The following is a 22,094-nucleotide window of genomic DNA, read 5'->3' as shown; positions in this document are numbered from 1 at the left end:
TTCCTCAACAGTAAAATTGGAATAATAATAATAGCAACTGCCTCCAGAGTTATGAAGATCAAATGAGAAAATATGTATATAAATATTATTACTGGTGCAAGGCCCTATGCCACACATCAGGAAATACACTGAGGATGTATATTTAAAACCTCTTTTTTCAGCAAAACTGAAAATATTTAGAAAAATTTTCTTCCATTGTCCTTTCCAGATTTCTGGGGAAAGGTGGTTATTAAGGACAAAAAAACTTTTCTTAGGGAAATAGATTAAGGGTGGCACTTTAAGACAGAGTAATTCTAGTCTTGGGCAGTCATTGCTTTTCCACTCACCTTAATGGCTTTCTCCATTAGTACAAAAAGTCTGCAATGAGATTCAACTTGTAGAAAGGGTGAGAAACATATTTATAAAATAGTTGACATGAATACACACGCATTTTTATTTTTTCACTTAGTAGTATTTTATTTTTTCCAATTACTTGTAAAAATAGTCCAACTTTTTTTTGGTAGGCAGTTGGGGTTAAGTGACTTGCCCAGAGTCACACAGCTAGGAGGTTAAGTGTCTGAGGCCAAATTTGAACTCAGAGTCCTACTGACTTCAAGGCTGGTACTCTTATCCACTGTGCAACCTAGATGCCCCTTAACGTTAATTTTTTAAAAACTTTTTTTGAATTCCATGCCCTCCGCAAGACAGCAAGCAGTCTGATATAGGTTATACATATACATTTCTGTATTAGTCATGTTGTGAAAGAAAAATTAGAACAAAAGGGAAAAACTATAAGAAAACCCTCCCAAAGTGAAAATGCTTTGTTTGCATTCAGTGTCTATAGTTTTTTCTTTAGATGTGGATGACATTTTCCATCAAGTCTATTGGAATTGTCTTAGACTACTGTATTGCTAAGAAAGACTAAGTCTACCAAAGCTGATTATCACACAATATATGCATATTTTTAATGACATTTTGGAAAATCTTCAATCATATTATCATTTAAGGAATGAATAAAAAGAAAAATGAACTTCTTCCTTAAGACAAGGTTTCTTTGCTTTGCTTTAGTTTTCCTAAATGCTCATCCCTGCTTTTTAAGAAGCTTACATTTTGCTGAGGGGAGAAGGTGTGTGTGAGAGGTGAGGTGGAGAACACAGGGAAACAGAGAAGCCTATAGGTAATTACCTGAGGAGAAAGAGAACACCAACACCCAGAGGGGTTCATGATTGGCTAGAATATTTTATATGAGTTTCACCCAAATGCTCTTCTTAAATAAAATAGAATACCCATGTCTAAATAGCTGATAGTTTTGTATCAAAGCCAATGAAAAAGATAATTATTTATATTATTTATGCAATCCATAGCAATTTTCTCTTTTAAAATATTCTAAAGACTGGCTACCTGGGTCTGAAAGGAATCAGATAGGGACTTTGGGAGGGGTCAATATAAAATCAAGGATGAATGTGATACTTTTTTTGGTAACTGAAAAAATAATTTTAGTACCATAAAAGGTTTGTCTGAGTACAGTCACAAATCCAAACAAGTAGAATAATATACTTATCAGCAAATCCCAATTTAAATTACATCTTTTGCATTTCAAGCTTCTCAAGACAATTATGGGGAAATGATAATGGTATGATTAATGATAATAGTAAACAAGGTGCCAAGTTATCCAATAAGATGGATATAATTTACATCATAGATAATCATCTTCAATGCATTTGCTCCAATAATAATGAAGGAACAGGTGATATATGCTAGGAACAGATCTTAATGGCACTAAATGATGAAAAAAGAAATTAACAGCAAATGAGAAAATAATAGTAACCACTTCTACCTTGGAGTCATTAAAGTTTGAAAATTCAAATTCAAAGGCAGGATGAATGACTTTCTCTACTGTAAACCACTGGAACTCAGGGGTATTTGCAATCAAAGGGTCCAAGAGTGAATTTCTTCCCAAACACAGTGATAAGATCCTAAACCAAGTGAGCACAAACCAAATTCAAGTCATTCTTCAAGGATATTCCTGATTTAAAAAAATTTTTTTTTCTGGTTATACATGTACAATAATTTTAAAAAATATATATTTCTTTAGAATGAGGTTGGGAGAGAAAAATCAGAACAAAAAAGAAAAATCACAAGAGGGGGGAAAAAAAGAAAAAAAGTGAACACTGCATGTAATTTAAATTGGGATTTGCTGATAAGTTTATTATATTCAGTATCCATAGTTCTTTCTGTGCATGCGGATGGCATTTTTTTATCCAAAGTTTGTTAGGATTGCCTTGGATCACAGAACCACCCAGAAGAACCAAATCTGTCATAGTTGATCGTCATACAATCTTGCTGTTAACTGTGTACAATGTATTCTTGTTTTGCTCAGCATCAGTATATGTAAATCTTTCCAGGTCTTTCAAAAATCAGCTTGTTCATCATTTTTTATAGAACAATAATATTGGGTGATCCTTTTTCCTCCTTTGTGATTTCCTTGGGATATAGACCCAGTAATAGCAGAGCTGGATCAAAGAATATGTAGAGTTTTATAGTTCTGTGGGCATAGTTCCAAATTGCTCTTCAGAATTGTCGGATCATTTCACAACCCTACTAACAATGATGCTCCTGATCCTTTAGGAAGGTCAAGCTTTGGAATGAAACCTATTAGGAACTCTGACAGTTTAAAAGCTTTTCTTTCCTCCAAACATCCAAAACAAGCAGCTTCAGCATTTAGTAGTGTTCCACTGAGCTATAAGGCTGTATGATTTGTGGTCTCTCATATACGTATCACTCAAATTTTGACAGTTGTTGCAGGAATAGCCCAATGATGATTGAGAACAGGTAACAGTATCTCAAAATTAAATTAAATAAAACTAGCAACTGCAAACCTTCAAAAGGTTTAAGAGTGGCTTCGAAGAGAAAGAGTTTTAAAACAGGAAGCTAAGAAAGAAGACTGTAAAGGTAGGAGGGGGGCTACATTATGAAGGGCTTTGAATGCCTAACAGAGCATTTTATATTTGATCTTGGGAGTCCATAGGAGATAATTCAGAAGGCAGGGAGATGGTATGGTTGGAGGTGCCTGTGATGATGAAGGGGTGTGTGTGTGTATATGTGAGAGAGAGAGAGAGAGAAATGGTTTACCCTGTGCTTTAGCAAAATCACTTTGGAGAAATTTGAGGCAGGCAGACCCACCAGCAAGACATTATAATAGTTCAAGAATGGGTGAAGAAACAGTGACATTAGAGCAGTGGGCAGTGTCCTCAATTAATGAATGGTCAAAAGATCTGAACAAACAGTTTTCAGGAGAATACAAGCTATCAAAAAACATGAAAAAATGCTCAAACATGAATAATTGGAGAAATGCAAATTCAAACAATTTTAAGATACCAACCATTTCACACTCATCAGATTGGTTATGATGACAAAAAAGGAAAAATGATAAATGTTGAAAGGGATATGAGAAAATAGGTATACTGATCCACTGTTGGTAGAGTTTGAACTGGTCTAGCCATTTTGGAAAGAAATTTAGAATGATGCCCCTCAAAACTATCCAAGTATGCACATGCTTTGACTCAGTGATGTGGCTGCTACATCTATACCTCTGAGAGATCAAAGAATAGAAAAGGACCCATGTGTAAGAATATTTATAACAACTCTTTGTGGTGGCAAAAAATTGGAAAGTGAGGGGATGCTCATCAATTGGAGAATGGCTGAACAAGTTATGGTAGATGAATGTGATGGAATAATATTATTCTCTAAGAACTGATGAAAGGAATGATTTTAGAAAAATCTGGAAAGACTAGTATCATTCAAAATGAAACGAGTAGAAACTGAACAATTTATATTGTAATTGCAATAGTATAATCAATTTTAAAAAACTTAATAACTTTGATCAACACAATGATCAACCCCAATTCCCAAAAACTCATGATGAAAAATGTTCACCTCTAGATAAAGAAATCTGGTGAACTCAAAATGCAGACTGAAGCTTATTTTTTTTTAATTTTCTTGCCTTTAATGGTGGTGGTGGTGGGACAGACATGACTGATAGAGAAATTTGTATTGCATTATTATACATATTTGTAATGGGTTTTATTTTTGTCTTCTCAACCAGTTCAAGAGGGGGAGGAGGGAGGGAAAGAATTTGGAATGGAAAATAAAATAGAATTTTCAAAAACTGCTTTGAGGTAGAGTTAGGATGGTAAGAGAAAGAGGAATTAGTATAACTTACTCTCCCACCAAACTTTACACATATTTCAAAAACATACCCAACTGAATTCTGATTAGAAAATCTATGAAAAAATCAACTGTTTTACTTTTCCAGCAACCCAGATTGGTTTAGCAAGACAGAGAGGTCTGCAGCTAATAGAGAGCAGGGTTTTAACTTGGAATGTACCCAGGAACTGAGAGAGGATAGAGAATGGGCAATAGGCAAGAAAAGTTCCCAGGAGCACCCTGAATTAGCAAAAGGTGCAGGAACAAGCACCATCTGGCAGTCTGTCACCTATTATTTAGGTCCAGGTCACAGACCAAAGGTGTATTGAGGAAAAGAATGGTAATTAAGTATGGCAAAGAGGAGCAGTTGTGGTCATAAGCCCTCACTGTGTACTGAGCTAGAAGCAAATAGACATTATGTACCTCTGATTCAAGGAGCAAAGAGGGAATTCAGTTCTAGCCTCCAGCCCAGTGAAGCTTGGGGTGGAATAACTAGGGCAGGAGTCCCAGATTGCTAAACAGGAGCCAGCATTTCAATTGCTCTAAATCTGCAAAGCTTCCCAGTATGCTAACAGTGACTGAAACCAGTAGCAGTCTACACAAATGCCCGACCAGTGATAAATTGACAGGCTGAAACCTGGGTTAGGAACTTAAAGAGCTCAGAACAGGGCAGGCAATAGACTCTGCCCTGGACCACAACACTTTGGAAGCACTAAAAGTTTGCAGACCTCAGCCTGAACAGTAAAAGTGGCAGAATGATGATAGATGCCAGAAATTTAGGCCAGGCACTGACCCTAAAAGAAATATCCAGAGACTAACTCTAACATTAAAATCCAGAGTCAAGAAGCAGGCTGGAAGAAAGAATAACCTTCCTTTCTCTTTCTCCTCCAAATCAACCAACCAACCAAACCCAAAACAAACAAAAAAATCGAAAAGAATCGTGCTATAAAATATTACATTATAATGGCAATAAAGAAGTTTTGAGACACAAAACCAGGAAAAAATGATTTGAGAACATCAAGAAGAAACCTCAAAATAAAATGTAGCATAAAGTCCAACAAGAATTCCTTTATTTACTTAATAGTATTTTTTCAATTACAGTTTTCAACATTCACATTTGTAAGATTTTGAGTTCTAATTTTTTTTCTCCCTCCATTCTCTTTCCCTATCCAAAATAGCAGATAATCCCATATAGGTTATAATGTATTTAAATATATTTCCATGTTAGTTGTGAAAGAAAAATCAAAACAAGAAGGAAAAATCATGGGAAAGAACAAAGAAAAAAGGTAAGAATAGTATACTATGATCTGTATTCAGTCTCCATGGCTCGCCTTTTGGATATGGATGGCATTTTCCATCCAGAGTTTATTGGAATTGTTTTGAATCAGTATATTGCTGAGAAGAATAAGTCTGTCATAGATGATTATCATACAATGTTGCTGTTACTATGTACAATGTTTTCCTGGTTTGGCTCACATCATGCAGCATCAGTTCATGATAAGTCTTTCCAGACTTTTCTGAAATCAGCCTTAGAACAATAACATTCGATTACATTCAAATACCACAACTTACTCAGCCACTTCTCAACTGATGGGCATCCACTCAATTTACAATTCCTTGCCACCACAAAAAGAGCTACACAGACTACAAAAACAGACTACAGGAAAAGAGAATTACACTTCAAAAAACCCAAATCCCCTAAAAATTAGAATTGACCAAAGAGAAACTAATGTTTTCTTTCTTAAAACACCAAAAAATATCAAAACAAAGTCAAAATACTGGAAAAATATAAAACATGAGGTATCTCACAGAAAGGAAAATAACTAAACCTTACTTTAAAATTCAAGGAAAAAATATATAAGAAGGGCAAAGACAAATTGAATTATAAGAATAGCACAGATTAAGCTATGAGATCTTGAAAATATGAAGAATGACTAAATAAATTGGTAACCTTGAGAATATAAGACTTAGAAGGAGGACATGATGGGTATCTATAAATATTGGAAAGGTTATATTTGGAAAAGGGATAAATTCTTCTTGGTCCCTAAGGAAAGAATGAGGAGCATTTGGAGAAGGGAATTATAGAGGAAGGTAGATCTCAATTAAATCTAAGGAAGAGCTTAACAATTAATTTTGTCCAAAAATGGGACATTATCAGGTAATGAATTCTTGTAACTGAGGTGATTTAGGCAAAATTGCCTTGGTAGACACTAAGAAGTTCTAAGACCTTGAAAATTTTAAGCGTTCTGGAAGGCAACTTGGCAACAATGTATTTCAATGTGAAAACCAGGGCAGTGAAACAATGATGTCCTTTGAAGGAGTTTCAAAGAGTGACTTTCAGGACCCCAGCCCAGTTATGGTTGAGAGAAGGATTCACTTTAGTAGAGATGCTTCATATAGACTGAAATATGGTAGGATCAATGCTATTTGTTTTAGGTGGAGAGAGGGAGGAAGGAGAGAGGAGAGGAGAGAAGGGAGAGATGACAAGAAGCCAACATGAGAGGAATTGGCATTCTCCCTCATATCTCTACTTCTAGTTTAAAAAAGTTTGCTATTAATAGAAACCTCAGAGATCTTTCTTCTTGAATGAGACCTAGGACTCTATCTATCTTGGTTGAGCTGAATTAATCTTGTTCAAAATGGGAGAACTTTACTGTTTTCTGGTAGATATTCTCCTAGTTCTACTTCTGCTGATTTCTATTTTGCTACTAATTTATATATGAGTTTCTTTAGCAAAAAAAAAAATCCCTAAAACTTGAAGATTACTTTTATCAAAATGAAAACTAGATGAATTCTCAGGTCCTTCTAATTCTTGAATTCTATGATTCAATATTATCCAAATTAAATTGTAAAAAGTAGGTTTATCTAAGTGCAATCAGATTTGGGAAAAGTTCACGATGTTTAGTCTTAAGGTTAAAATGTTTGCTAAATCCCTTTATCAAGGATACCCCTAAAGAGTAGTGTAGGAGTTTTACTTAGACCATTGAATTACTCCCCCAGTTCATTAATTTATTAAATACTTATGATATGCATTATAGATGGTAACAAGAAGATTATACAATGATCAGTTCTGATGGATGTGGCTCTCTTTAATGAGATGATTCAAACCAGTTCCAATTGTTTAGTGATGAAAAAAGCCATCTACACCCAGAGAGAGGACTGTGGGAACTGAGTGTGGTTCACAACATAACATTTTTACTCTTTTTTTTAATTGTCTGCTTGCATTTTATTTTGCTTCTATTTTTTTTCTTCTGGTTTGACTTGATTTTTCTTTCTTTTTTTAATCAATTAATTAATTTACAAAGCATTTGCATGGGTAATTTTTCCAACATTGACCCTTGCAAAATCTTTTGTTTCCAAATTTTCCCCTCCTTCCTCCCACTCCCTCTTCTAGCTGGCAGGTAGTCCAATAAATGTTAAATATGTTGAAATACATGTTAGATCCAATATATGTATACATATTTATACGGTCATCTTGCTGCACAAGAAAAATCAGATCAAGAAGGAAGGAAAAGAAAAACTGACAAAGAAAACAAAATGTAAGCAAATAACAGGGCGAGTGAGAATGCTATGTTGTGTTCCACACTCTGTTCCCATGGTTCTCTCTCTGGGTGTAGATGGCTCTCTTCATCGCTGAACAAGTGGAACTGATTTGAATCCTCTCACTGTTGAAGAGAGCCACATCTATCAGAAGTGATTGTCATATAGTCTTCTTGTTGCTGTGTATAATGATCTCCTAGTTCTGTTCACTTTACTTTGCAGCAGTTCACGTAAGTCTCGCCAAACCTCTCTAAAATTATCCTGCTGATCATATCTTATAGAACAATAATATTCCATAGCATTCATATATCATAACTTATTAAGCCATTCTCCAACTGGTGGGCATCCACTCAGTTTTCAGGTTTTAGCCAGTACAAAAAGGGCTGCTACAAACATTTTTGCACATATGGGTCCCTTTCCCTTCTTTAAGATCTTTTTGGGGCATAAGCCCAGTAGAAACACTCCTGGATCAAAGGGTATGCACATTTTGATAACTTTTTGAGCACAGTTCCAAAGTGCTCTCCAGAATATTTGGATCCATTCACACCTCCATCAACAATGTATGTGTTCCAGTTTTCCCACAGTCCAACATTCATCATTATCTTTTCCTGTCATCTTAGCCAATCTGACAGGTGTATAGTGGTATCTCAGAGATGTCTTAATTTGCATTTCTCTGATCAATGGTGATTTGGAGCACCTTTTTATGTGACTACAAATAGTTTATTTCTTTATCTTTAAATTGTCTGCTCATATCCTTTGACCATTTATCAATTGGAGAATGGCTTGAACTATTATAAATTTGAGTTAATTCTCTATATATTTTAGAAATGAGGCCTTATCAGATCCTTTGGATGTAAAAATGTTTTCCCAGTTTATTGCTTTCCTTCTAATCTTGCCTGCACTAGTTTTATTTGTACAAAAACTTTTAAACTTAATATAATCAAAATTATCTACTGCGTGATCAATAATCATCTCTAGTTGTTTGTTGGTCACAATTTCCTTCTTCCTCCACAAATCTGAGAGGTAAATTATCTTATGTTCTTCTAATTTGTTTATTGTACCATTCTTTACATCTAGATCATGAACCCATTTTGACCTTATCTTGGTATATGGTGTTAGGTGTGGGTCTATGCTTACTTTCTGCCATACTAGTTTCCAATTTTTCCAGCAGTTTTTGTCAAATAGTGAATTCTTAAGCTGGAGCCTTTAGGTTTGTCAAATACTAGATTGCTATTTGACTTGTTTTTTCTTGCATGGCAATCGTATAAATATGTATGCATATACTGGATTTAACATATTTTTACCATGTTTAACATATGTTGGACTACTTGCCATCTATGGAAGGATGTGGGGGAAGGGGAGGAAAAATTGGAACACAAGCATTTGCAAGGGCTAATGTTGAAGAATTGTCCACACACATGTTTTGAAAAATAAAAAAGCTTTAATAAGGGGGAAAAAAGTATTTATAATATGCCAGGCACTGGGGATACAGGCAAAAATTAAACATTTCCAGGCATTAAAGTAACTTATTCTATTGTTGGTAAATATGTATTAAAAAATTAAAATTCAAAACAGATAAATTTCTAGGGGAGGGCACTTGTAACTTGGGAGAGGGTGGAAATCAGAATAAGTTTCTTGTAGATGTGACACAAACTGAGTTTAGAAAGATACTAGGGATTTTATAAAGTAAAAGAGAAGGGATTTCCAGTCACTGGAGACCATTGATGCAAAGGTTTGGAGATGGGAAATGAAATGTGTAAAGGGAAAAGGAAAATCACTAGTTTGACAAGCACTGTGCAATAATCCCATTAATATATTTGTGCTGCAAATCATAAAGGGCTTTAAAAAAATCAAACAGGGGAATTTGAATTTTATCTCAGAGATAACAGGGAGCCATTGGAGCTTTTTAAGCAGGAGAACCTTATGGGTGGTGCTTTAAGATTATCTGCTTGACAGCTATATGGAAGATGGACCTGTGAAGACAGAAAATGATCATTCTTTACTGTTGGGACTCATTGTGTTCCAAATTTTTCTCTCTCCCTAGACAGCAAGCAATCCAAGAAGCTTACACCCCAATGAAGGAAATAAAGCACCTTCCTCTCCCAATATAAAATGAATAAATACTAACAAAGTTCAAAATAATTTGGAAGAGAAGGCACTGGAAGTTGGAGGGGAGGGAGAAATCAGGAAAGGTTTTGTGAAAATGGTGCTTGGGCTGACTTAAAGGGAAGTGAAGGACTCTGAGTATGAGATTAGGAAGGAAACCTTACAGCATGTAAAAGCAGAGACTGGAAATAAAGGGTTACATTTATATATGTTATGTTTAATATCCCTGGACATCCAACTAATATGGAACTAAATACTATATATTGTATATATGTATATAATAGTACTATATACTACACACACACACAATGGAAATCCAGTATCTCTAAAACTGAACTCTTCACCTTCCTCACAAAATCTGTTCCTTTTTTAAATTTCCTAATTTTTGTTAGTATTACCATCATTCTTTCAGGGCCTCCTGAATTATTTTTCATTCTGCCCTTTCCTTTTGCATTCACACCCCCATCAACTTAAACCTCCCTTCAAAGGATCTCTTACATCTGTTAATTTATCTTCGTTTTACTTTTCTATAATTACTCCCTTCCCTTCTAATTCCTTCAAAAATTTCCATGATTTGACTACAGCCAACATTTACAAATGGACCCTAACTTACTTCCTTTTGTGCATGTTATAGACACATTGGTCTACTTTTCCACTGTCCCCATGTCTTTGTTCTTGTCCAAATGATTTAGATTTATATACTATCAATAGCTCTGACTACCTGATCTCTGCATCCTTCAAGGTACAATTCAAAATGTCATCTGTTATGAAAAGTTCCCTTTTATCCAGTAGTATGTTGGTAAATGTTTACCAACCAACTGTCTAAAAAACAAACAACTCCCTCCCCCCACCAACCAAAAGACAAACCATCACACACACACACACACACACTCTATTATATATTTAACTGATATAAAGGATGTGTAGCATATTTTTTACATAAGGTAAAATGCAAATACTTTATTGTAAATTCCAGAGTTAACTCTCTTACAGAATGCCTTTTTTTTTTTTTTTAAACTAACTTAAAACCCTTATACCCATAGCTAAGCTAGGAATACAATTCAACCCTGATTTGACACAGGAGCTGTGTATCTTGATCTGCTCTTAAATCTGATGTATAATCTATTGCTAAACCATTTTTCAATACTACTACGAATTCTTTTCATTAAGCTTTGAAAACATTTTCAGTTTCAGCCATACTGAATCCAACTTTTTTTTTTTTTTGCTGTTTGTACAGCTATGGGACCTGGAACACTTTCTGATTTAAATTATTTATAAAAACTAAAAAATCATCCAAATCAATTTCATGTTTTAAAATTTCACTTAAATTATACACATACACCCACATGTATTTACTAGCAATTCATAATGAAGATAGTTCTTCCTAAGGCCAAGTAGCTTTTTCTTTTTGCTAAAAGAAATATCTGTAAACTTGACTTCAACAATGAAGTTAGCTCTTCATAAGGGCAAATAGTTTATTCTTTTTGTTAAAAGGAAAATCTAAACTTATCTGACTTTTTGTTAAATCAAATACATGTTTTCCACTATCAACCTAAATTTTCCAGAACTCTTAGATATGGCATAGTTCTTTATTTTTCTGTTTTTTGAATGCTAATTGATGTCAACACAAAGGATGTCCAGCAATTTAAAATAATGAAAATCCTTTAAGAATGACATTCATTAAAATAGTCTTAGAAGAAATTAATGTTGGCTAATTTCTTTGCAAAAGCAGAATTAGAATAAAAAAGTATAGATTATGCAGGTTCTGCATGTCATGTAACAGTAGTAGTTTGCAATCTACATACTATCTCTCTTATCCCAGTATTCTACCAATTTTAATCATTTCAAGGTTGGTTTGATTTTTTGTTAAAAAAAGAATAAATTTTATGTAGAAATATTTTAAAATATTAACTTGTTCTATTTCAGATATTGAATTATTAAGTGATAACTACAACTGGTGATTCAAACAGGGACAAATGATTTTAGAAAAAATTTCCAACTTTGTAGTTATTTCAGACTTTCTTCTCCACATTATATTAGCATCATCAGAAAAAAATACAATTAACTTTGTCTTCAAAAATTCATTATCAAAGCCACAATCATTTAATGTGGACAATAACATAATGAAACTATGTTTGATAGCAAGTTAAAGCAATCAATTAATGTTACTAGTATGGAAGCTGACTGAACTGTGCAATGGAAATAAATTATTAGGATCCTTTTCTTTAAAACTTTAAAATCTACATTCAATTATAATGTAGATCTTGGCATTCTGTTATATAAAAATTTAAAATATTCTTGTCTTTTATGTTGTATTTTTTTGTATTATCTACGTAAACAATTCCCTATTCTCTCTTATTAATTCTATTACTACCTCATGTAAAAGGCCTCTTAAATTTTACTAACTGCAAACATTATTGAAAGATTTTAGAGTAGCATTGCTATTTTACAATTCTAAAGACATATATATTACTAAAAATCATTATACTTACATAAAATTGCTCATTAAAAACCATAGGTCTTGTCTTATGGGAAAAATGGGATTGGGGGTACAAAACTTAATTTTTGTCATTTTCACATAAAAAAAAAAAAAGATAGGGACTTAGTAGCAGTTTTCCTTGTGTTAGTTAAGACTAAATGCTACCAAAAATAGTGGCAGTTGGCCTCTCGCTGTGGCCCCAGGCTGTCCAAGGTGATGGGTAGAGGCCTCTGTGAACAGCAACTCAAGGAAAGAGCCCAGGGAAGGAAGCATTAGGGCTGGCTTAACCCTCTTCTGCCCACAGCTCATTCTGTACCAAGAGATGTGGATAATAGATATGGTACTTAACCTTCAAAAAGATGTATGGTTTGCTTGTTAAAGTGGGTATAGGAAGGATTGTAATGAATTGGTTATTATAAAGTGATGTGGGATAACACTCAATGAAATAAGATTGCTGGCAGATGTTTGAGAACTGTTTATTGGCATTATATATTCAGTTCAGTTGGACAATTTGTTTTTTGCTGATGAAATAATGTATAAGTAACCATGAAATCTGTGATACATTCAAGTTGTTTCCTAATGTCAACTGCATATAAATTAGAATTTTCAAAACAAGTGCTATGGAATTGAGTCCATTAAATTTATGCACTGAAAAATTAGGAAGCATTATGTTTCTAAACAGAGAAGCTTGCCTAATAGTTTTATTATTTATTGGTGTTACTAAATATTTGCTCTACTCCTTTGACACATGGAGATGCTTTTTTCCTGTCATTCCTAAATGCTGACCTAATTTACTGCTTTTACTTTAAGCAGTTTGTGCTGTTTTGTAAACAACCTAAAAAGGTACAAATTATCTTTCTTTGATAAACAAGATTTTTTTCCCCCAATGATCTTTTCAACAGATTCAAAATTTACTTCTGTTGACTTCTTTGCTCCACAATGATTTTCATTCCTAGCATATCTGTTTTCACCTCCACATTAAAAAAACAAAATTTGATAATTTATTTTGGCATTTCAGGGATCAGAATCTGAAAAATAATTTTGTATTATGTTAAATAAAATTCAAGGAATTAAAAGTTTTCTGTTAATGATTTCCTTATATAAATTTTACTAAAATAATTTAGGAACAAATTAGGAAAATTCATTTTGCTTTTCAGTTTACACCTATCACTTCAGTGTCACTTGCTACTTCTAAGAGGTACTCTTAGTTTTTGTAATTCTATTACCTATGATAATGTCAAAAAAAAAAAATCACATCATGAATGGCTGATTACTGATTCAGCAAAAAAGTTGCTCCTTCACTGTTGAATATAGTTCTGGAATGTCAATTGATATGTTCACTTAATTTAATAAGGAGGACAAAAGTGAAACAATGAAGACATGTTGGAATTTCACTCAATTGTCAATAAGGTGACTCAGTTCTTTGGTGAATTGATAAAAACTTTCTGAATACTGAAAGAATATTTCCTTACTTTTTTGTGCATATTAACAATATAGTGGTTACAAATATTCTTTTTCTTTTCTTTTTATACAAAGTTTTTATTATTTTCAAAACATGCATGGATAATTTTCAACACTCACTCTTGCAAAACCCTGATTTCCACATTTTTTCCCCTTCTTTTCCCCTAGGACAAAAATTATATTAAAAACCTATTATATTGGATTACTAGGACAAGTAATCCAATATAATAGGTTTTTAATATAATTTTTTTTTCCTGAGGCAATTGGTGTTAAGTGACTTGCCCAGGGTCACAATAAATAATAAAACTATTAGGCAAGCTTCTCTGTTAAGTGTCTGAAGCCAATTCTGAACTCAGAGCACTAGCCCTGAAGTCAGGAGGAACTCATCTACTGTACCACCTAGCTACCCCCCAATATATGTTAAAACATGTACAATTTTTCTATATATATTTTCATGATTATGATATACTTTTAAATTGTATCATTAACTTTTTCTTTATTATTTTATTAAATCTAGACAATTTGTAAGAAAATAAAAACAGCCCCTACTTTGTAGTGTTTGCTGATTTCAGGGGTATAAATTCCCAATATAGCTGACTGCAAGCTACAATGGGGACTTGGGGGGAGAGATAAGAAGTTGTATACTATGATACTGTATCTCTACCATATAATCACAATGGATAACACCCTAAGAGCATAGGTGATAGCAAAATAATTAGGAAATAATGAATTTTGAGTCATTATTACATTTATTCTTAATATAATTCGTTTTAAATATAATTTGTATAAATATAATTAACATAATTCATTTAATTGTAGATCCATATACTTTAATTTTTTACTAATGCTTGTAGTTAACAACGTGCTTGCAAAATTCCTGAAAATTTAAAATCTCCTGCAAGAGGTGTCAGCATAGTGATGCTACTGTAACTTGTTACTCTTGGAATAAGATGTGTTATCTTAATTCAGTGCATTTTTATTTTGTGAAAGTTTCCCTCCTCATCACTACTTACCGGCTTCTAGTCCTAACTAAAATTCTGTCTTCTACAGGAGGCTTTTTAATTCTGGCACCTTTTCTCTGTTGATTATCTCTTATTTATCCTTTATATATTTTGTTTTTACTTAGGTTCCCTCATTAAATTAAAAGAAAAATTCCCTCTTCTGGACAGAAGTGTCTTTCGCCTTTCTTCCTCCTCCCCCAATTTAGCACAGTTCCTAGTACAGAGATTAATCTAAGAAATGCTTATTGACAATACGGAATTGTGATGTCTCACCTTCGAGATAACATACCAATTTGTACACCATTCACTGTACTTTCCCATATTGTTTTTCATCAGTCCGATTATACATGAATTTCATGAGGGCCCAGAACATGTCTTTTTATGTCAGATTATCTTACGACTCAGTAAATGATGAATGGATATGCTGAATATATTTTTAGTTCAGTCGTCTCGTAAAAAAAAAAAAAAAAAAATTACCTCCTTTTCCTTACTAGCCAACAAAATGGAAAAAGTCATTATTTGGCTCTAGGCTCTGCCCCTTTCCCTAGTTTTAGCAGCCCCACCAAGATCTAGCACCTTCCTAGGCTTTAGAGAAAGCTTACCTAAGACCAAGCCACAGCTCCGCCTGTAACTTAGCAGCGTGCTAACCAGCAAAAGAAAAAAGCTCGCGCCACCTTTTCTCTGCAAAAAGGGCTAACAGTAGCGGCATTATCTACCTCACAGGGATGCAGTAAATTTAGGCTCGGCTTGCATTAGTCACTACTTCCTACCTTCCAGGCCTGCAAAGCCGGCTCACTTCCTCCAACATCCCTTTGGCCATTACCCCGGCCATCGCCACACTCCCCCCTCCCCGCCACCGAAGCCGGCAGCACTCCGCTCCCACGGTTCGTATGCACCGAGGCACGCATACAGTGAGCCGCTCTCCCCAGTGAGGGCCCGGCCACCTGGCTTGGGCCCGCCCAGCACCCGTCACTTCTCTCACTAACGCCCTTCACACACACTCGGAATAAGTAGTCTCGCTGACCCTCGCCCGATTCTCTGGGACTCGGTCTCCCCCGTTCGTATAAGCAGAGGGGGTTGGGCTAAGCCAGCCTCGAAGGTCGCTTCCAGTTCTGGCGCTCTAGGTTCCCAGGAATGGAATCCCCAAGAGCCCAACAGCTTTCCCAGCTTTGCGCGTCGGCAAAAACTCTTCAACTTCCTGGTTGCCTCCAGACCCCAGCACTAGACTAGCAACCCTACCCCACCCACCTCCCGTTTCCAAGCTCATCTCACCTCTTAGTCAAGATACCAGCCTATCTAGCACTAGGGTCGAGACACCCCCCTCCCTAGAAGCCGCTCTCAACCGCCTCCGAGTACAGACCGGAAGAGGAAACTAAGCACCAGGGCGGGCGGCGACCGGCAGGGGTGGGTCTATCGGTCTACGCAGACTCCCTAGGCACCGAAGCGCGGGAGGCGAGGGAAAAAAACTCACAGCGTCCCGGTCACCATGAAAACAGGCCACGCCCCGGCGTCCTGGGCTCGTGGGCCTCCAGTGCGCAGGCGTACGCGCCTCCAGGCGCACGCGCAGTTCCTGCCCCAGGAACCCGGCAGCCACGGTGTGGGGCGCGCAGGCTACGCCGCCCGCTGCCGCTGTCACTATGGCCCATTACAAAGTGAGGGGACTCGCCGGGGACGGGACCGGGACGTGGGGCAAGAAGGGGCGGGACGTCCGGGAGTTGGGGGTCCCGGCCTCGTGTAGGGCCTGTGTCGGGTCTTGAGGGAGTCGCAGATGGAGCCGGGGGACTGGCTGGGGCGTCCTCGGCTCCTCCTCCCCGGCCCCTGACCCTGACCCTGACCTGCAGTGTCTCCTTCTCAGGCCGCCGACTCGAAGCGGGAGCAGTTCCGGAGGTACCTAGAGAAGTCGGGAGTGCTGGACACGCTCACCAAAGGTGAGGCGAGCCGGCGCAGGAGAGCTGCGTCCCCGTCCCGGCCCGCCTGGGGCCCTAAGCTGCCTTCTCCTCTTGGGGCCTTGGAACCCTCTTTTGTAGAACGGGGGGTGGCGGTGTACCCATAGACTTAAAGCCCTTGTAGCGCTCACGCCGGTCTCTCTCACCTCTCAGAGCACCGGCAGCTCTGCACCCCCCGGCGTGCTTCCGCTGGGGGATGCCCAGGAGAGGGAGTGGGGGGGGACCGGACCAGGTTCGTCTGCATCTGTACCAGCGCCAGGGCTGCTGTTGCTGCTGGGCCCTACCGAGTAAACCGCAAGCGGAAGAGAAGACAGCCGGTTTGTCGGAGTGCGAGGCTCAACCGCTCGTTCCCTGTTGTTTCCAAATCCTCCCCTTTATTGGTCTCAGCTTCCCCATTGCTGGCTTGGGAGGGAGTGGCGGCTGTTCCTGTGTTTAGGGCCGAGGGAGGAAGATTAACTTTCTGCGGTTGTTGCAAATCAAATAGTTGGCAGATCTGGGAAGAGGTGTGATATCCCCTCCCCCCTTCCCCGCCACGAGTTTGTGTTAATTCCTCCACGCCTTAACCTGGAAAACCTGAGGATCGTACAGGTTGGACAATCAGGTGCTTAATTTAAGGCTAGTTTTTTATGCGGTTGAATGTCGCTTAAATCATTTGCAATTTAATTTTTTTAAGGTTACACAGTTATAAAAAGTTTAAATACAAAGTAGTAATGGGGCCGGAAAAGCTTCATTTAAAAGTAAAATTATTGAAGATGGGCTGTTGAGCTGCCCACAGTAAGCTGTTCTTTCTAGTTTGCTGGAGTACACTTTTGTACTTTTTTGGAGTTTATATGAAGAGACCACCAATTTCTTCCTTGGAAAAATCTGTTTTAAGGAGTTTGGGGTGGGATGGGGATGGGGTGATGAATTATAAAATTGTTATTTTGTTTCCAGTTCATTAAAATGAAAATCTATTGCTACAGTGTACCTTCCCTTTATCCTTATCCCGGTATTGAGGGGATGGAATTTTTATAGATAAGGGAGCAAGGTGGAGGGGGCAAGATTGGAAAGCTGATCAAGGCATTTAGTCACTTCAGCATCTTGGATTTTCCATGGGGAGAGAAACAAGAGGAACAAAGTTAAAAAAGCAGAGAAAATGCATGCATCATTAAGATTTACCAAACCTTAGGATATTAGAATTGGGTGTTTGAAGAGTTCCTATCCTGGGCAGCAGTTTAGTTGCCAGTATGACTACCTTTAGCCCATATGCTACACACAACTCTTGCTGGTCCCTATTATCTCTTTTTTATTTCATAGATTCCCTACATTTTTACACTATTTATCTGTAGGAAAAGGGGGGGGGAGGTGGGGGCCGCTGGATTTGGAGGAGGGGAAAAACAGGACTGGGAGAAAGTCTGTTGTCTTATAATGTTTTTGGAGGGTTATTGTGGGAGAAAAATTAGATTTCTCCCCTGGAGGGCAAAATTAGGAACAATAGGTGAAAGCTGCTAAGTATGAATGGGAGGTAGTGGGTTTTCCCCTCTGTGTAAATCTTCGAGGAAAGGCTGGATGACTACTTGTTTGACATGTTGAGTTGATTCTGATTATTTATGGGTTAGACAAGCCCATAAAGTTTGTGATCTCAGTGTAGATTCTGTGAGATCTTCGTTCTGTTTTGTAATTCTCCAAACTCCTTCCAAATAAGCAAACCTTTTCTAAATGACTGAAACACCTGTTCCCATACCCTACCAATAGGGGCACATCTATATCTTGCCAAAATTATTCAACTTGGGTACTTTTCATAATCTCTTATACATTAATCCTATTCACTTCCATAAGTGTTTATATCAAGTGTCTCCCATCTGTAAAGTGCTGGGGATACAGAGAAAGGAGAACAGCCTTACCCTTAAAGAGTTTACATTGTCCAAGTTTATGATTCCCTTCTTGTCTTGTCAGAGGTGCCAGACTTTCTTTTGAAGGATAGATTCCTGGCTCTAACACTCACCGGCTGTGTGATCTTGGGCTAGTTCAATTTGATGAAATGGTAACTTGGTACTTTTTTTCTTGACGTGTCAAGAAACTGCCAATTCCTATCTTGTACACCTTTCAGAATTACAGGTAGCATTCCAGTTTAAGAAGTCCAGTCTCTCTTCCTGCCTCATCGATAGGCATCTTATCAATGGAATCATATCTGAAGACCTGAACACCAGAGTGAGCACTGACAGCCAGAAAGCACGCTTTATTAACTTTTTTTTTTAAGCACCTTCCCTTTTCCTTGAGATCACTGCATCACATTTTGAAAAACATGTTGACTATTATATAGGAATTCAGATAGTTATCATATAAAAATAATATACCCAAAAGAATTGTGAATAATGCATTTATGTGGAATTTCATATTCAATTTATTGTATCCACTCTAGCATGGTAGTGGGCTATGGACTTAGCATTTTGGGAAAGATTCTGGGGAAAAATTTTATTCTATGCAACAAGGATTTACTGCTTGTTGAGCTGTCCCTAGCTGAGCATGTTGATTACTAGTTATTTGTTTTAAGTTTTTAATTAAAAATTCCTTAGTATTTCTTGTATTGAAATTTTACTTAGACTCTTCCTTGGTTCTTTCAAATATAAGGCTTCTTCACATAATTCTTGTAAGTTTTTTAAAACTAAAAACCTCAGCCAGTAAGTCTTCTTGTGAATTTAACTGCTACTTTTTCTGCCTTTTGATCCACAGTATTGGTTGCCTTGTATGAAGAACCAGAGAAACCCAATAGTGCATTGGAGTATCCTTTGTCTCACATGGCATTCTTGGGCTTTTTTTCTATATAGAAAAGATTGTAAAATATTGAGGGGAAGGATTTTATAATTTGTACGTTCCAGTTTTTGAGTTGAATATCTGGTTGATTTGTGTGGAAATGACAGCAAGGGCAACTTGTTAAAAATTTTTTTAAAAAAGCACTGAGCCCAGCAGGTGTCAGAAGTGGGTTTGAAGCCACTAACTGCTACTTCGTACTTCCGAGTCTAAAGCTTTCAGCAATATTGGACAGAATTTGTCTCTTAAGGTTCCTTCCAGAAACTACTCTTTGCCAGACACTCAAATAGGTACAGTTAATATCTTTATTTTGCAGCTGAGGCAAATAAGGGTCACCTACCTAGTGCAAGAGGTCGCCTTTGAACTTGGGCCTTTCTGACTTTAGTCCTGGTACTCCATGCACCATGGCGCCACCTAGCTGCCAATAAAGAAAAGGTTCCTACATTGTAATCTGATTTCCTTTTGGAGAAAGGGTTATTGCATAAGAATGCCAGTAATGTTTATGAATCTTTTGTAAGAGTTCACTTTCATAGCGCTTGAAGACTTACAAAGTATTTCCCCCATAACAGTCTTGTGAGGGAGAATGGAGGGTATTAAATATAATTCTTCCCACTTTATAGTTGAAGAAATTGAAGCCAAAGACCAGAAATTGTTTGTCATCCTGTCAATGACTGGGGATTTGTACCAATTTCAAATTCACGAATCCTGCTTTACAATACACAGTAAAATTATACTAATAATGACTATTAGTGCTTCATGACAGCTTTCCTCAACATTTTAAAATGAGAATATTCTTAACTCACTATTAGTTTTCTAAAGCATCACTTAGGAGCTGCGACTCCAGAAAATCCAGAAATAGAGTTGCTTCGCCTGGAACTGGCAGAGATGAAAGAGAAATATGAAGCTATAGTAGAAGAAAACAAAAAACTGAAAGCAAAGGTAAATACTGAATTTTAGAGCAACCTTCCTCCTATCCCCTTTGATTTTCACTATTCCTTATTGTCATCTAGTAAAACCTCACAACTTTGGACAGTACTGAAGAGAGGCTATCTCAAGTCAGGAAAAAAGTCTAAATTATAGATTGTTAGAAAAAAAGATAAAGGTTTCACTTTTCAGTCTGAGTAATTTGAGGTTAATAAAGTATTGTTAAAAATACTTGCACAAAAGCAGATACTTAATGTTGAAGTGAACAAGTTTTTGGGGACCTACTTGAGAGAATATATGAATGACTAATTTATATTCTTTCTAGGTAAATGTATTTCTAAAGTTATATTCTAAAGTAGTGATTTCTCCTTTGTTGAGCAGAATCTTATTTTCTCAGCACAGTGATAAATCTCAGTTTGGCTCTTAATTTCCATAGGCTCAAATTAGTGTTGTCCAAATCAATGAAGTTTTACTCTGTCTTGAATCTGTAATGTTTTTTATAGTTGTAATACTCATGTAATTTATAATGTTAAATATTTATCTCTTATTAGACATTTTGTCAATTGTTTATTTTATCTTCCCAACTCATACTCAGATACCACAGCTAATTGACAGGACCCAGATCTTCTGAGTCCTGGCCTAGTATTCTTTCCACAGGAAAATCCTTCATCCTAGAAAATATTCTAGGTGCCACCTGGGATTCTAATGTTCTGATGCCAGTTTGCTCTTTTAATTTTTTGCAACTCAAAATGTTGGTAAATCCTGGTGGGTTTGTTTATCAGAACCTCCTACACATTTTCCCCCCTCCTATTTTTTTTTTTTTAAAGGAAATTTCTCCTGATAAATCATTTAGAACAACAAGTTTGGTGGGAAGAGGAAAACTTGCCTCAATGTATGTCACAAAAGTGTCTGATGGAGTCAAAATAATCTGTAGTCAAAGTCTTAAAACTTTTATCCTCAAAGAGTAATGCACTTTGAAATAATGCTACCAAAAGAGAGGGCATGCTTTTTAGTTTGTTAAATGAAAATATTTGAGAATATCAACACTAAATTCTGCCTCTAGTGGATTTAATTCTATTACTCTTAGAGCTTGGAGTGACTTTTAAATAGAGGCTTGTTTGATGCAGGAACTGAAACTAATGTAAGTGTGCTGCTTTCTATTTAGATTGAATATAATCAAGTTATTGCTGCTCATTTTGTTGCCTTTGAGTTGCTTTTTACCTAGTTTAGAATCAAACTCACCAAAGCTCCTCTGTCTTTGCCCCATAGCTTGCTCAGTATGAACCACTTCAGGAGGAGAAGCGTGCTGAATAGGATTCTTCTCAGTTGAACAGGCACTGAAAACTGGCTTTGTACGATTTGCATAGTTTGTATAGTATATAATCAGTCTTTTATGGACAGATACTATAGAACTCTTCTAATATGTTAAATTCACTTATCACATTTAATTGTTATAAAAACACTTAGAATCACTAATAAATAAACTTAATATAATTTTCTTTGGCTCATAAAGCAGGAAAATCAAAAGTAAATCCTGAGGAATTCTAAATACAGCCATCTAAATTGTTTTCATTACCTTAAAATGTAATTATCTGTCGTTTTTCTCAGATTAAAAATGACTGTACTGTTGTTACATTTTAACCAAGCAAAAACGAGCATGGA

General features: G+C 36.5%; 1 protein-coding gene and 1 long non-coding RNA gene across 3 annotated transcripts in view; one reads left to right on the top strand and one right to left on the bottom strand.

Annotated features, from left to right (window-relative positions):
- LOC116422781 overlaps positions 1-22,094 on the bottom strand; it is a 51,386-nt gene that overhangs the window by 24,873 nt on the left and 4,419 nt on the right. The window lies entirely within an intron of this gene.
- The window catches only part of MYCBP (MYC binding protein), a 13,031-nt gene continuing 7,216 nt past the window's right edge, over positions 16,280-22,094 (top strand). Inside the window, exons 1-5 of one of the 2 annotated variants that reach the window (XM_031962192.1) lie at positions 16,280-16,424; positions 16,628-16,700; positions 19,431-19,479; positions 20,318-20,447; positions 21,702-21,784. In XM_031962192.1, coding sequence (XP_031818052.1) covers positions 16,410-16,424; positions 16,628-16,700; positions 19,431-19,479; positions 20,318-20,447; positions 21,702-21,746 — 312 coding nt within the window. In that variant the 5' untranslated portion in view covers positions 16,280-16,409 and the 3' untranslated portion in view covers positions 21,747-21,784. Of the gene's footprint in view, positions 16,425-16,627; positions 16,701-19,430; positions 19,480-20,317; positions 20,448-21,701; positions 22,016-22,094 lie in introns of those variants that run through there. The other variant, XM_003765381.3, reaches the window with a different exon arrangement.

Source organism: Sarcophilus harrisii, chromosome 3 (assembly GCF_902635505.1).
Source record: "Sarcophilus harrisii chromosome 3, mSarHar1.11, whole genome shotgun sequence".
Classification (NCBI taxonomy): domain Eukaryota; kingdom Metazoa; phylum Chordata; class Mammalia; order Dasyuromorphia; family Dasyuridae; genus Sarcophilus; species Sarcophilus harrisii.
This window is presented reverse-complemented; position numbering and strand designations above follow the sequence as displayed.